At 38.0% G+C, this 15714-nt stretch overlaps 1 protein-coding gene across 1 annotated transcript in view; it reads right to left on the reverse strand.

Annotated features, from left to right (window-relative positions):
• RELN (reelin) overlaps positions 1-15714 on the reverse strand; it is a 533405-nt gene that overhangs the window by 223789 nt on the left and 293902 nt on the right. The window contains exon 11 of the mRNA XM_053609340.1: positions 8094-8239. Within this exon, the coding sequence (XP_053465315.1) occupies positions 8094-8239 (146 nt within the window). The remainder of the gene's footprint in view (positions 1-8093; positions 8240-15714) is intronic.

Here is a 15714-nt window from a genome sequence, read left to right on the forward strand (position 1 = left end):
ATATGTAATATATATATTAATTAACGAGATATAAAAGAAATACAAAGTTAAATAGGCCAGCAAAGCCTATTAATAAATAATAGGTTTTATAATAATAGCCTATTAATAAATAAACAAGTAAAACTATTTCACCAAGAATAAAAACCAACCTTAGTTAAAATAATTGGATATGTTTAAAAAATGTGTGTGTGTTACACACACACATATATATATACATACACACATACAATTAGCTTAAAAAGAAAGCAATAATAGAACCTAGGTCAAAAGAACATCAGAGCAAGGAAAAAGTCATATATATCTATTAACAACTTGCAATGTCTTTACTCTGACCCATTTTAGCACTTGCATGGTTTTTAAACATATCCAATTATTTTAACTAAGGTTGGTTTGTATTCTTGGCAAAATAGTTTTACTTATTTATTAATAGGCTATTATTTATTATAAAACCTATTATTTATTAATAGGCTTTGCTGGCCTATTTAACTTTGTGTTTCTTTTATATCTCATTAATTAATATTAGCATAATTTTCCTTTGAGCACCACTTTGTTTTTTTTTTTTGTTTTTTTTTTTGGCCAGGGCTGGGTTTGAACCCGCCACCTCCGGCATATGGGACCGGCGCCCTACTCCTTGAGCCACAGGCGCCGCCCTGAGCACCACTTTGGACATATCACATTACAAATAATAATGATGGCTGGAATAACATTTTAACATTTTTAATAGCTTATTATACACCACACATCAAGCAAAGTACTCAACATATACTGATGCATGAAATATCCCTTTTTGCTCTTTTTATGCTTAAACTTGAATTCTCTATGATCTGATTTTTACATGCCTCCTTGCTGCTTCTGTTACATTCTCCTGGTTTATTAGTTCCTCTTGGACTTCCAGTGTCTTGTGTTATTCTAGGTTGAGTCTCTTACAAAGGGCAAATACACAGCTTCTTAAAAAAAAAAACTTATTGTGAGAACCTCATTTCATAAGCGAATATAACTCACTTGAATTTATCATGTTACTGATAGGTTTAGATTGGTTTCTGACAGTGTCTTCTATTTTCTATTTGCCTTGTTTTTTATTAGCTACTTTTTCCACTTTCCTGATATTTGCTGGATTGATTCTTAATCAATCTGATAATTTCTAAAGCATTAGAAATTATGCAGCCTTTATCAGGCTCATCTAATTTTTTAACACATTTATTCTTTAAGTTTTCTATTAAGATTTAACCAAGACATGTATCCTCATCCTCAGCAGGTGAAGAACTCTGGCAGTATTTTACTTTCTAATCTGCTTCCCTTCTGTACTTGTCATGTTGTGAGGTCTTCTGGACTTTAACCTCAAATTTGTGTCAACACTTTAAAATGTTCAATATTTATTTAGAATGAACTACCGGTTTTACTTTTTTATTTGTTCACTCCTCTTTGTTGGTTATCTCATCTTCCTCCTGGATTAATTCCTAGGAATATACCTTCTAGTAATTTTTTCAGAGAGGGTAAACTTTCTGAACCCTGTGTATCTGAAAAGGTTTTTATTTGTTCCTAATACTTGATCATATATGGCTGGAAAAAGAATTTTACACTCCACATAATTTTCTTGCAGGACTTTAACATAACTGCTTCCTTTAAAAAAAAAAAAAAAAAGATTATGCTTAATTGTACCAAGGAAAGCACAATGAATCTCACCCAGAAGCTTTTAGAATTTCCTTTTTTACTGGTGTTCTGAAATTTCTCCCTGATGGTTTACAGTGGGTATTTTTCCATTCATCTTGCTAACATTTTCACACCTAGCAACTGCGCTGTTACCGTCATCTTTTTAAATCTTTGGAACTTTTAAAATTTTTTATTGGACTATTTCATTCCATATATTCCCTCTGACTTCTTCTGAAATTCCTACTATTTCTAAGATTAGAAGCACCAATTTTGTCCCCATACCTAACATCACTTTCTCGTCTATCTAATAACATAAGATCTCAAGACTCAAATTTCTAGCTCACTGATGTGTTAATCAGCTTTGCCTATACTGAAACCCAGGGGGGGAAAGTCATTTAAATTTTTCAACAATGATATATTTTCATTTCCCATATCTCTAATTGTTTTTCCTCAGAAAGTATGTTATAAAAATTTCACAAATGCAGATGCTCTTGTATCCCCCTGAGGATATTAATTATATTTCTTGTACAATCTCTGTTTGTTTATTCTGTTACTTTCATTGACTCAGCTCTTAGTTCTTCAATTTGATTTTTTTTTTAAGGAAGAATTAATTTTTCTCAGATGCAATTCGAGATCCTTTGTTTAAATCTCTATCTGCTCTTCTCTTTTAGTTTCAGTGTGAAAGTGTCCAGCAACTAGGGGCAGATGTGCCCTTGGGTGAGGACAAGCAGGGGGGCACACTGCCCTGCTTCTTCATTCCTGCATCCACATTCATTGCTCCTGGGCCAGAAGCACCTGCTTGGAAGGGAGTGTCGTGAGCGGCTCACTACTCGGCTGTCCCTGCAGCGGAACCTACAGCCCCATGTGCAGCGTCCAAGACCCAGAGCAACACTGAGACAGCTTTTGCAGTGTCTTACTCATCATGTATTTTGAGCTCTCTTCTGTTTAATCCTTCCTAACTCCTGGCCCAACTAGGGGATACTTCCTTATATGATAGTGCCATTATAGTTTTCTTTGCTCACTTCCTGTCATTTCCAAGGATTTGGGGAAAGCAGGAAAGACTGGAAAACACTTTTTTTTTCTTTGAGACTGAGTCTCACTTTGTTGCCCTTGGTAGAGTACCATGGTGCCACAGCTCACAGCAACCTCAAACGCTTGGGCTCAAGTGATTCTCTTGCCTCCGCCTCCCAAGTAGCTGAGAATATAAGCACCCGCCACAACACTAAGCTTTTTTTTAAGAGACAGAATTTCATTTTGTCCCCCTCAGGAGAGTGCTGTGGTATCACAGCTCACAGCAACCTCCAGCTCTTGGGTTTAGGTGATTCTCTTGCCTCAGCCTCCCGAGTAGCAACCGGCTATTTTTTTAGAGATGGAGTCTCAGTGTTGCTCAGGCTGGTCTCCAACACCTGAGCTCAAATGATCCACCTACCTTGGCCTCCCAGAGTACTAAAATTATAGGCATGAGTCATTGTTCCTGGCCTTGGAATACCCTGTCTTGACTCAATCTTTTAAACTAATTACATCTGTGGAGTTGTTCTTTAGCATTAATATTCTGGTCACAGCAATAAAGCAGATTTTTTAAAAGGTATTTGACGAGTAAAAACACACAGTGTTTGCATTTGGGATGAAAGGCAAGTATATACATTTCATGTATAGCAACGTTCTGTTATCTAATGCCCCCTCCCATCTAAAGACACCCTCAGCTAGGTGAGATATGGTAGTTGCTAATTAAATGATGTGTTTGTAAGATTAAGCCAAAGTTCAAAAAGACTTACATAAATTATCAGTGTATCTATTAAAGTTTCTCCCTTGGTGAAGTAACAGATGTATCTTCTTTAGATTAAAAAAAAAAAAACAACCTTTAAAATATGACTTAAAAAACAAACTTATCAACATTGGATTTGGGACAGCTCAGTGATGTAGCAGGCAAACAGTTCTTGCATCCTTGTGATCAAAGATCAAACACTTTGATTCAAATGTTGGGAAAATATGGATAATTGGGAAAATGGTTTCCAAAAAAAAAAAGGCCATAATGGTTTAGTGGCTTTCTTTTCTTTCTTGCCATTCATATTAAGTATTTTAAAAATATCACAAGGGTGGTATATTCTTTTTCTCTCTCATAATTCTTCTGGGAATTATGTCCGCATTAATAATTTAATTTTTACAGTTTATAGTATCATTTGGAGCTTTACTATAAATAAAATTAATTCAGTGCTGCAGAATTAAATCAATTCAACTGGTCACTGCGTAGAGTGAGGATCTACCATCTATGTTTTCTATCTATTGTAGGAGACGAGCTTATAATGACAAATTTTTTATGTGGATGGTAGGGGTAGAAGAGAAAAATGAGACAAACATTCAATAAACTGGGCAGACAAAACAGAACACATCAAGAATTTCAGTAACAGATTAACAAGCTGTGGTATATGTACACCATGGAATACTATTCAGCTATTAAAAAAACTGGAGACTTCACATCCTTCGTATTAATCTGGATGGAAGTGGAAGACATTATTCTTAGTAAAGCATCACAAGAATGGAGAAGCATGAATCCTATGCACTCAATTTTGATATGAGGACAATTAATGACAATTAAGGTTATGGGGGGGTAGGAAAAGCAGAAAGAGGGACGGAGGGAGGGGGGGTGGGGCCTTGGTGTGTGTCACACTTTATGGGGGCAAGACATGATTGCAAGAGGGACTTTACCTAACAATTGCAATCAGTGTAACCTGGCTTATTGTACCCTCAATGAATCCCCAACAATAAAAAATAAAATTAAATTTAATTAAAAAAAAAAAAGAATTTCAGTAACAAATTCTTTTTGTTCTTCTTGCTATTAATCAGGCCAAGGTGAGGTTCAAACTCCTGCCCCTGGTGTGCAGGGCTGGCGCGCTAACCACTATCCAGCTTCATGAGCACATTCCTAACCTGTTTTTCTTTGTCAGCTCTCACCCTAGGTAGAAATGCTGCACATTAACTTGATTTTGTGATGGAATTTTTTCCTGTAGCTATGATTAAACATTTTACATCAACATTCTTTCCCAGATCAGTAAAGCAACATTTGGGACTAAGTAGAAGTGGGGAAAACAAGTCCCCCAAACAACATGTATTAAGCCAGCATTTTTATCATCATTCAAAACACAGCAAATGCTAAGTCTTCTCATTATTCTTGAATACTCTGATACCATAACGCCAACTTCATAACGAGGCCACCGGATGCCAGCCTGTTATTCTGGGGCAAAAGCTACAAACAAATCTTAGGTGTGATTGCTTTTAGAATTTCGATGAATGAATTGCAGGACAATTTGAGGGGCACAGGTGCTTTTCTTAAGCACGTTATTGGAATTGAAACCTGCAGACAGTGCCATAGCCTGAAAGTAGCAGCTTCTTAACTGTGACCAAAACCCTGGTAATGCCTCAGTCCTCAGAAATGTCCAGAGAGCATAATTAAATCCACCTGATTGATTCAGTGAATGGACTTTGTTCTGGACTGACTTCAGCTCTTTCTTTAGGCATGGATACTTTTAGTTCTTTTTTTTGTTTGGGGGGATGATTGATTTGGTTGTAGCCAAAAGTTTTTTTTTTTCTTTTATATTATTAATGCTCTGTTGAAAACAGAATATCTGATATGTTAATGGAAATAAACATTTTTTGCCAGCTATGAATCTGGACTAGTACTTTAATTTTCTAAAATATGTTTGGTTTCTTCTTCTATCAACTCATTTCCTTCCTAAGCGTAATTCATGGAGGAATTTTCCATGCTTCTCGAACAGAGAGAGAACGCTTCTTTAACAGAGAGGTGGATGGACTTGGAGCCATGGAGAACCGTGGCCTTCTAATTTCAAGATTGTTCTTTTCTACACACCAAAAGAAGCAAGAAAACCTGCATCTTTCTGTGGTGCACCTCTTTTAATAAAAGGATTTGCTCTGTAAAATTTGGATTTGGTCAAAAGGCCATCCTTAAGGACTGGGAAGTCCACAAGTTTCCTTAAGGCTGCAGGTTCCCCAGTCCTGAATGAAGCCTACAGGTAAAATTAAACTTTGTCTTTCTCCAAAAATAGTAAGTGTAAGTTACATTCAAAATATCAAGTTTTACTGGAAGGAGAGGGAAGGAGAGAGAGAGATTGAGATAGGGAGATTGGTATCAGAATGGTTCTCCTAGAGATGAAATTTGTCTTTTTAGCTCTGCTTTAGTGAGCTGGGGGCTGGTAGCACTTGGGGATCATCTGAGTGCCAAGGCCACATGAGACCCCGGAAGACGGTGACACATCACGTGGATGGTGCCAGCTTGGAGAGATGAAGGAAGAGGGGTAACTAAGTCTCTTGTGTCTCAACATTTTTGTATCCCCTCATAGGTTTCAAGCTCTATAAGCAGGAAAGGGAGTAGGATGAGTTTTTTGTATCAAGGGTTAGAGGAAAGAACTGACACGCTGGTGATGGATCCTTTATCTCCAGAAGCTAAGTTAAAAGCCTTCTGTGCATTGTCACAGCTCTGGATTCCATCCAAACTCTTTTGGAGTTGTGCGGGGAGTGGAATGAGCTCTCAGATGGTCCGAAGGTTACAAAGAAGAGCAGCCCAAGTCCTGGGGAGAGCCCAGAGATTATAAAGAGGAAGAGGGGCTGCTAGTCACTCACGGAAACATGGGAGCTGCACTGGACATGGAACTTCAAGAATGACAGGAGCCTCAGAAGAGAAGGGCCGTGTGGACTGTAGGGTGTGAGCATTGGTGCTGGGCTTGAAGAGGTCAATGACAGGTCCTGGGAGGCTGGAGTCACTCACTGTCAGCTTCCTTAGAGGCTGACCCCAGTGGACCTGAGTGACTTCCTTGAGGCAAGGAGGGGCAGGGCTGGGTCTATCCCAGTTTAAATTCTGTGTCCAAAGTGAAAGACCCCCATGTGGCAGCAAAAGGTCATAGCAGCAGTGGTGGCTCAACCCACTGGGAAGATTCCCCTATCCTTGTCTCTGGAGGTTCTTGGGCACTGCATAGGAAGCAGGAGCCCTAATGGACAATACTGGCCTTCTTGCCACTCTGGGAATTCAAAGTTTAAACAATTTTTATTTAAATTTTATTTAAATTTTAATTTTTGAGACAGAGTCTCATTCCGTTGCCCTGGGTTGAGTGCCATGGTGTCATAGCTCACAGCAACCTCAAACTCTTGGGCTCAAGCGATCCTCTTGCCTCAGGCTCATGAGTAGCTGGGATTAAAGGCACTAGTCACAACGTCTGGCTAATTTTCCTATTTTTTTTTTGAGACAGAGTCTTATAATGTCTCCCTCAGTAGAGTGCTGTGGTGTCACAGCACACAGCAACCTCAAACTCTTGGGCTTAAGTGATACTCTTGCCTCAGCCTCCCAAGTAGCTGGGACTACAGGCACCTGCCACAACGCCTGGCTTTTGTTGCAGTTGTCACTGTTGTTTAGCTGGCCTGGGCTGGCCCTGCCAGCCTCGGTGTGTGTGTGGCTGATGCCATAACCACTGTGCTATGGGCACTGAGCCTAATTTTCCTATTTAAAAAAATTTTTTAAAAGTAGAGACAGGGTCTTGCTTTTGTTCAGGCTGGTCTCAAACTCCTGAGCTCAAGCAATTCACCTGCCGTGGCCTCCTGAGTACTAGGATTGTGGGCAGGAGTGACCAAGCCTGGCCAAATTTTATTTAATTTGTTGAGATCAGAATGACATGGCTACACCTTAAATGTTATGATCTGGAAAAGTTTCTCACAGTTAACAGTCAAATTATTGTTTTTCATATTCATTATGAAATCCCATTTTATATTGATGTCATTCATTCTTATGATAGTGTTAGAAAACACACATTTGCTTCTAACTCATACTACCTTACAGATTTTGATTCTCTGAACATATTATTCAATTTAGACTTTTAAAAGTGCTGCCCAATTAATAGGAGATATCTTAGGGACTCAGGATCCAGAGAAAAGGCATGTAAGTCAGCCCAGCAAGACGTCGCCTCACTGCCTCAGTCCCCTCTATTTCAAGTGCAGTCTCAAATTCCTCCATTATAAGTGTCTCAAAGATAAATTTTATCCCCTAAACAATTTTTATAGATCAAAACCACTTTCCCAGGATGATCTGGTAGCAGCATCTATAAATCTCAGACCCCAAGAAGACAAATGAACATCTCAATATAATAGTAGTGGAAAGATTTTGTATTTTTTCTCTTTAGAGGAAAAAAAAAAAACCTCTCCCAGTAAAACCTGAATAAACTGAGATATAAGTGATTCAAATGAAGTTAAAAGGTATTTGCAATAAAAAATTTTAATATGTATTACAAAAAACTGATGACTTCATAACGATTCTTTAGGGTAAGTGTACTCCTTTTGGTCTATGATCTAAGTATGCTTTTGTGATTTAACAATACGCATTTAAAATACGTTTAGTAGAATAAAGTAAGTTGTACACAGCATGGGAGATAGCAATTACTTACCCTGTGGGCTGGCTCTCAAATTCTTCTGACCACTGCTCTTGAATATCTTCTGTGGAAAGATCTACATCCCGGGTGGTAGCAAAATTGAACTCACTGCCTTCATTTCCATGGAAATAAATGGAGTTCCCATCTGACTGACAGCTATGCTGTAGATAAAAAGAGAGCAGGGGGTGGCTGTTGAATTGGTTTTGTGGCTGTGGCTGTCTTACTCAGATATAATTAGAGTTTTTAGAAAAGTCATTATATTATTCCCTCTACAGTGGACTCTCAAATCAAAAGAGCTTGTTACCTCCTTTTCTGCCTTGTTTATTTAATTCAATTAAAATTTCTTTCTAACTTATTAAGTCATCACAAAAAAGGAGTCAAGAGGGCATCTGAGCTTTGCTAGCTCAGCCTTTAGTATGAAATGAGCATATTTTAATTGGAATAATTTCCCATCTTGACCACAGACCTTGTTGTTGGGAATTAAGTCTGATAACAACTTGTCATATGTTTTAAATTCTGTGGTTATGAGCTAAATCTCACTGACCTTTTCAATATTCCATATGTTTCTGACTTGCCATTCAAGCCTTTCACAATTTTGTCTATAAATGGGATATGAGTAGCACAGCCAGCTAATCAACACACGGAATACAGTAAAAGGTCAATGTAAACCCAGATATGATCATATATTCTCAGCCAGCTTTTGGCTAAAAGTTTTGACCAGACCTAAGAAGTTGCATGATGTCTCCAGTCAAGAGCTGAGAAATTATAAGCTTTTGTTATTCCCAAAAAGAACACATAAAAATAACAATTAAAAAGAATTTCTTGTGATTTTTTTAAACTCACAGTTTTTCACTTAAAATGAATAATCGAAAGCAAGATCAAATGCTAGAATTGAGTAAACAGTATTTACTTTTAAAAATTATTACAAGTATGCATTAACATCTTTGGTAGTAAGTCATATATAGAGAAGTATTAATAAAGGAAAGATCAGGTATTCTTTTAGGTTTCATGTGCTTTTAAAAAGACATAGCAATGAAGAAAAACAATTGGACAAAAAATATCAGGCCCAGTGACTGTAAGTTTAGGGATCACGTTCATTTCATTCCCTGTAATATTCCAGGTCTTGGTACAGAGCCTCCAGGTGGCAGGCACAATGCATTGCTCATGTGTTTGTGGTGATGCTGCAGTAAACAGACCTACTGTGCTTCCTGTCACAGAAAAGTATAGTACATGCAATTATCAACAGTATGTAACACTTGATAATGGTAAGTGACTACTACTGGTTTATATACATACTATACTACACTTGTTGTCATTCTTCTACAGTGTACTCGTTCCTCTTAAAAAAGGAAAGTTTACTATAAAACAGCCTTAGGTGGGCCCTTTGTCATTCCAGAAGAAGGCACTGGAGCTGACAGCTTCGGAGCTGACAGCTCCGTGCCTGTCGCACTCCTGCCTGAGGTCTGCAACGAGACAAGCTGTGGGAGTCGAAGACAGTGATATTGAAGGTCCTGGCCCCATGTGAATGTGTGTGTGTTGTAGCTTAGTTTTTAACAAAAAAATTTAAAAAGTAAAAAAACATTTTTTAAAATAGAAAATAGCTTACAGATAAAGATACAAAGAAAGAACATTTTTGTATAGCTGTACACGGCATTTGTGTTTTAAGCAAGTATTATCACGAAGAGTCAAAAAGATTAAAAATTTTATGCAGTAAAAAAGTTTCAGCAAGGTAAGGTTAATTTATTTCTGAAGAAAGAAAAAAAATTTAAATAAATTTAGAGAATTAGAAAACATGTTTGCCTCTGACTCATCCTATCTAAGGGTAGGGTGGGTTTTTTTTTTTTTTTTGTAGAGACAGAGTCTAACTTTATGGCCCTCGGTAGAGTGCCGTGGCCTCACACAGCTCACAGCAACCTCCAACTCCTGGGCTTCAGCGATTTTATAAATTCTCCAGAGGAGTACAGGGATGTCCTGGGCTCTCACGCTCGCTCACTGATGCACTGAGGGACCTTCTGGTCTGGCAAGCTCCATTCATGCTAAGTGCCCTATACATTGTTTATCTTTTACACAATGTTTTTACCTTTTCTTTTTTTTTTTTTTGTAGAGACAGAGTCTCACTTTATGGCCCTCGGTAGAGTGCCGTGGCCTGACACAGCTCACAGCAACCTCCAACTCCTGGGCTTACGCGATTCTCCTGCCTCAGCCTCCCGAGCAGCTGGGACTACAGGTGCCTGCCACAACGCCCGGCTATTTTTTGGTTGCAGTTTGGCCGGGGCCGGGTTTGAACCCACCACTCTCGGTATATGGGGCCGGCGCCCTACCGACTGAGCCACAAGGCGCCTTTTCTATATTTAGATATGCTTAGACTCACAAACACTTATCACTGTGCTACAATTGCCTACGGTATCCTGCGCAGTAACATGTGTGCAGGTTTGCAGCTTGGGAGCAACAGTCTCCACCACACAGCCTATGTGTGTAGCAGGCTATCCTGTCCAGGCATGTGTGACATTCGTACAATGACAAAATCTCCTAATGACCTGCTTTTCAGCATGTCTGACTGTACATAGAAAGAGAGTTACTTCAGTGAAACAAATTAACATAAACATCATGTCACCTAGTTAGCCATTATTCCTCCCTGGGGTAATAGCAGCTATGATCTATTCCTTTAGCAAAACTTCTGAATACAATACATTAAATATAATCATGTTGTACTCACTAAGCAAGGTACTGAGGGTTGTGGAGTTTATAATGAAGTATAACAATGCAAAATGCAAAATCTCAGTCTAATGGAGACATATCAAAGACAAGGTTCAATGCCAGATGGCCAATGAGTGGGAGAGAGCAGGGATCTTTGTGCCCAGTCTACACCAGCAGTCTTCATAGATAAACAGGTCTTCAGCTGACATTACAAAGAACAGATGGTATACCCTTGACCCAATGTATGTAGAAAACAAAGTATGTAAACAAAACACATGTACTCCCTAATATTCTAAAACTCAAAAAAGGATAGAAACCCCAAATGGATGGCGAACCTGAATGAATTACAAAGGTGACAAATAGGCACAATTCAGCATCAGACCACAGCCAGACTGTAAAGGGTCCTAAACGGCAATCTGAGGATCTCTCTACTATTCCGTTGGCAGCGGTTTCTAGAACAGGAGTGGGGTATGTGCAGAGAAATGTCTAATGACAAGCTGGTTATGGCTGGTCAAATCAGTTGAGGAGGAATCAGACTCGACTAGATTGGAAGAGTGTAGTTTCCGGAAGTTTGAGAGAGTAGGAGCATACGCTATTGAGGGACTGAGGCAAAAGTCATACCTGCTGGACCCTGTCTTCACTTCAGATGACGCCGTAGAATGTATCATGCACCAGCTGCTTGAGAATCATCTTCACGGAACGATGAATACAGGCTATTCAAAGATGCTAAACTGAATTCACTATGTGCAATCCTTAACTCTGCAGACCAATGAATACTTAGGATTTCATTTATTTAACAGTAAATGAAAACTGTCCAGGGGTGACAAACCCAGTGCATGTTTGCCATCATCTGCTATTCCGCACGCTGAAAAGGCAATGAATGCATTAACCAGAGTAACAGAGGTTACTTTCTAATGACAAATCCCTTGAGTTCTAAACAGTGGTCTTCACCATTAACTTTACATTCTGAAGTCCCAAGCACCTATGGCCTCTCTTCATCTGGAATTAATGTAAGGGACTCAGACACCAATGCAAGTGACAAAGTCCAAGGAAGTGGCATACAAGTGGCATACTTGACAATCACAATTCATGTGGAAAGAGAATAATTTATATTAGAATTTAAATATTATATTTGCAGAAGAAAAAGAATGACTCAGCTAACATGAAATGCCAGCTATTTTTGGCTAAATATCAATTTAATTATTTCAGTTTCGGTTCCATTTACTTCAGAATGGTTTCATGATGCTTTAAAACTCTGTGCTATATAAAATTTTTGCTACCCTTCCAAGATTTATATTATTATTCATTTTTATATTACCATAATTTAATTATAAATAGGTGATTACATTATATAAATTATACTTGAAACACATTTTAAATTTAGTTGAGATAAAACTTATATAAAAACCCAAATCATTATAAAACTGGGCAACATATTGTTAAAATAGTTTCACAAAATTAACATGGGTCAATGTAGGAGAAAAGTGAAAGAAACTTTTTAGCCAGGAGCATTGGTTCATGCCTATAATCCTACCATTTTGAGAGGCCAAGGCAAGAAGATTGCTTGAAGCTAAGAGCGGGAAAGCACCCTGAGCAACACAGAGAGACCTCCCTTCCTCTAGAAAAAATTAAAACAAAGAATTAGCCAGGTGTGGGGCAGCTGCTTGAGAGGCTGAGCCCAGGAGTCTGAGCTGCAGTGAGCTATGATGATGCCACTGCATTCCAGCCCGGGCAATAGAGCGAGATCTTGTCCCTACGACCCCCACCCCCCAAAAGGATCTTCTTGTTAGTTATTTTGCTATTACCAAATACATTTAGCAGTTAATGGACCACTTGCAATTGTACAATTATTGAAAATTAATTATCAAATATGAGCAACCAGTAATATTTACCACAGCAAGTATAAAGAAAGCAACCTGAAAAAATTAATACTCACTTTAATTGAGTATAAACCAATTTTAATATTAGTAGGACCTGAAAACTTTTGAGACCTGTCTGACAAGTTTCCGTGAAGGAGAGAATGGCACAGTTTTTGACATAGTTTTATAACCTCCATAGAGCTGTTCTTTACCAATTTATAGTAAATGAACAATCTTCAATATCAAAACTAATATTGTTTTATATGGTTTAATATGGTTTAATATTGTTTTAATATGGTTTATAATAGTTTAAGCCTTTGCACTGAAAACATCCTACCTTAGTCAAGTTTAAGTGGAGAGTCACAGTTAACTTTATTCTCCCCTCCCAAATAAGCCCAATGTCCTTTTGGGTGTAGAAACAGGCAAACTATTGTTCTTTGAATGTTCTCTTCTTTATGGTCTTAGTAGAGTGACACATTACCAAAGAAAGAAAGCAGCCACCACTAGTGGGAGGTGGTTCAGTGTTCCCCAACTGTCAGCATGACAGGGCTGCCAGTGTCTCGGCAGTAGGGCGTGGTGGTGCACAGATCACACGTACAGCTATGGATGGCATGCTCTGCTCCCCACCATGCTAAGGGGATCCAGGTATGATTTTGCTCCCCATCCTGAGTAAAACCCAATGTTTTCAAGGTTTGGAGTGATGGTAAGACACTCTTTTATAGATAGATTAGCCAACAGTGTAATACTGGGCCTATAAAATCAGGGATGGTTTATGTGAAACCAATGAACTCCTGAGGTCTTTGAGAGCAATAGGCTTACCGAGTCCCCCCTCTCTAAGAAGCTGATTGTAGACAGGCTCTGAATTTAGGCATGTTCTGCAGGGTGGGAGGCCGGTTTGGGGTTCTCATTCTGAGGAACTCTATATCAATTACAGGGTAAGTCAGAGTTTCATGTTAGTTCTATTTTAGGATCGGTTACAGGGTGGAATTAGCTTAGTTTCCTAGATGCTCTCCAAACTAAGCATTTATGCTAGAATACCTTCAGACTGAGATGCAGTCCCTGGGCCTCTGATTGTTTGTGATCTGTCTCTGAACGGGAACTCATGACCTGGTTGGTTAGGTGTTGCTTGAATATAAATTGAAGAACTAAGGTTAGAAAAGAACAGAAGTTGGAAACTGAAAATAATCAAGATGATAAGGACTGAAAAATCCAGTTACTATCCTTTTCTCAAGGAGTTTGAGGGATTAGAATTAGAAGATATGTTCAAATGCATTTTCTCTACTTAATAGCTAACTATTAACAGCCTAATAGTTCAATGCATTTTATCTACTTTTGCATAAGTCATTTAACCCCTCTAGGCCTCATTTTCTTAGGCTGTAAAATGGAACCAATAATACCTATTCCCTGAGATAGTGTTAGAAGCACAAACATGAAGAAATATTTTTCAAAATCTCTAAGTGCTATAACATAATCATTATTTCTGAACATATACCTTAAAAATCTTTATATTATCTAAGATATTCCATACCCTTAGCAGTACTTGACAGAAAAATGGAAGAGTATTTAAATCTATTTTTAATTGTTTCTCATCAGAATAGTCATTAAAATTCTTCAGATCAACTTAAAACCTTCAGCAAAACGGGTAAGAATGTGTTCCACAATACAATATGGTAAAAATACCGAAAACATTCACTTATTGTCAGGGCAGATATAACCATCAATTAGAACTTCAAAAGCCCTCCTTCAAATTTTGGCAGATTACCAAATATTCTCCTAAAGCTGGAAAACTTCATGCAAGATGCCTGGTGCCACTTTTCTTACAGATGAACTTGCATTGTATAACATCAATTTACTGTGTTAAAAATCCAAATGAAATGCTCATTGAAAGTATAAAAAGAATTTCAGAAAATTGATCTGAATTTTAATACCTAGCTATTTTTGTTCAGCATCTATTTAAACTCATGTCATTTATATGATATAACAATTAAAATCTAAACAACTTCGAAAACAAACGTGTGATAGTTGAGCTATATGAGCTTTTGAGATGATAAAAACAAGAATGCTCTGGAATTCAGGACTATTTTATTATTAGCATCATGAAAAGCTCGCAGATTTCCTTGAGCAAATGATTATAAATCTCATGTGACTTCCTGATCATATCTTTTGATTGACTTACTGTAAGTAAATATCAGGTAACTATGCATTTATTTTGGGCAAAATAAAGGTATAAATTCTGCACATGACTCTAAATTTTCCTGTATATTTCTAGCTTTCTAAAAATCGTTATTATTTTAATCTGTACTGGTTTCATTATTTTAGCACTGATCCATGGCAAACATTTTACACTTTTAAGTGCTAGCAGAATTCCAATTTTTTAAATCCCTTAAGTATAATCCTTACGTGTTTCTCTTTGTCAATCAAAACCATTTTCCTACTTTTCTGCTAAATGGATTTCCTTGGTTGACAAGCAGAACACAGTGTAACTAAATGACAAGAATTTGCCATTCAGAAAATCATCAACAGGAAACATCAGTGCAAATTCCTCAGTATAACAAGTCCTTGGCCACCATTCAGGACAGTGTCTTTCTAAGGCTTCTCCTTCTACTCCACTGAAAATGTTAATGACTTCACCTCTGTACTTGTACAAGCACTTACAATTGCCTCCACCATTGTTTTATTAGCTTTTCATCAAAAATGAACATTCAAGCCCTTCTTAATATTATCTCCCTGGGGTCTAAAGGCCCTGATGATCCTTTCAGGCATCTGTAGCCTTACAATTTATTTTTTGACGATATCTTTTTTGTTGGAATGAGTTCATTGGGCATTTGGGCATTGCCAGCTTGCAGAGAGCTGGTGGCAGATGGAACGAAATCTGCCTGGTATGCCTTCCCTCCACACAAGCAGAGCACCATCCATTTCCTCCATTAAGGAGTTGTCACTCAGCCCACCCAGCTGGAAGACCATTTTTGATAGCCAAGCTGGCTGGTGGCAGACAATTCAGATACAAAGTGCACTTTAAAAGGAAGCTAAAACATCATTTGTAGGAAAATTGAAAATGCATGGCTTTCACCACAGCCAAT

The sequence above is a fragment of the Nycticebus coucang genome, chromosome 11 (assembly GCF_027406575.1).
Source record: "Nycticebus coucang isolate mNycCou1 chromosome 11, mNycCou1.pri, whole genome shotgun sequence".
In the NCBI taxonomy this organism is placed as follows: domain Eukaryota; kingdom Metazoa; phylum Chordata; class Mammalia; order Primates; family Lorisidae; genus Nycticebus; species Nycticebus coucang.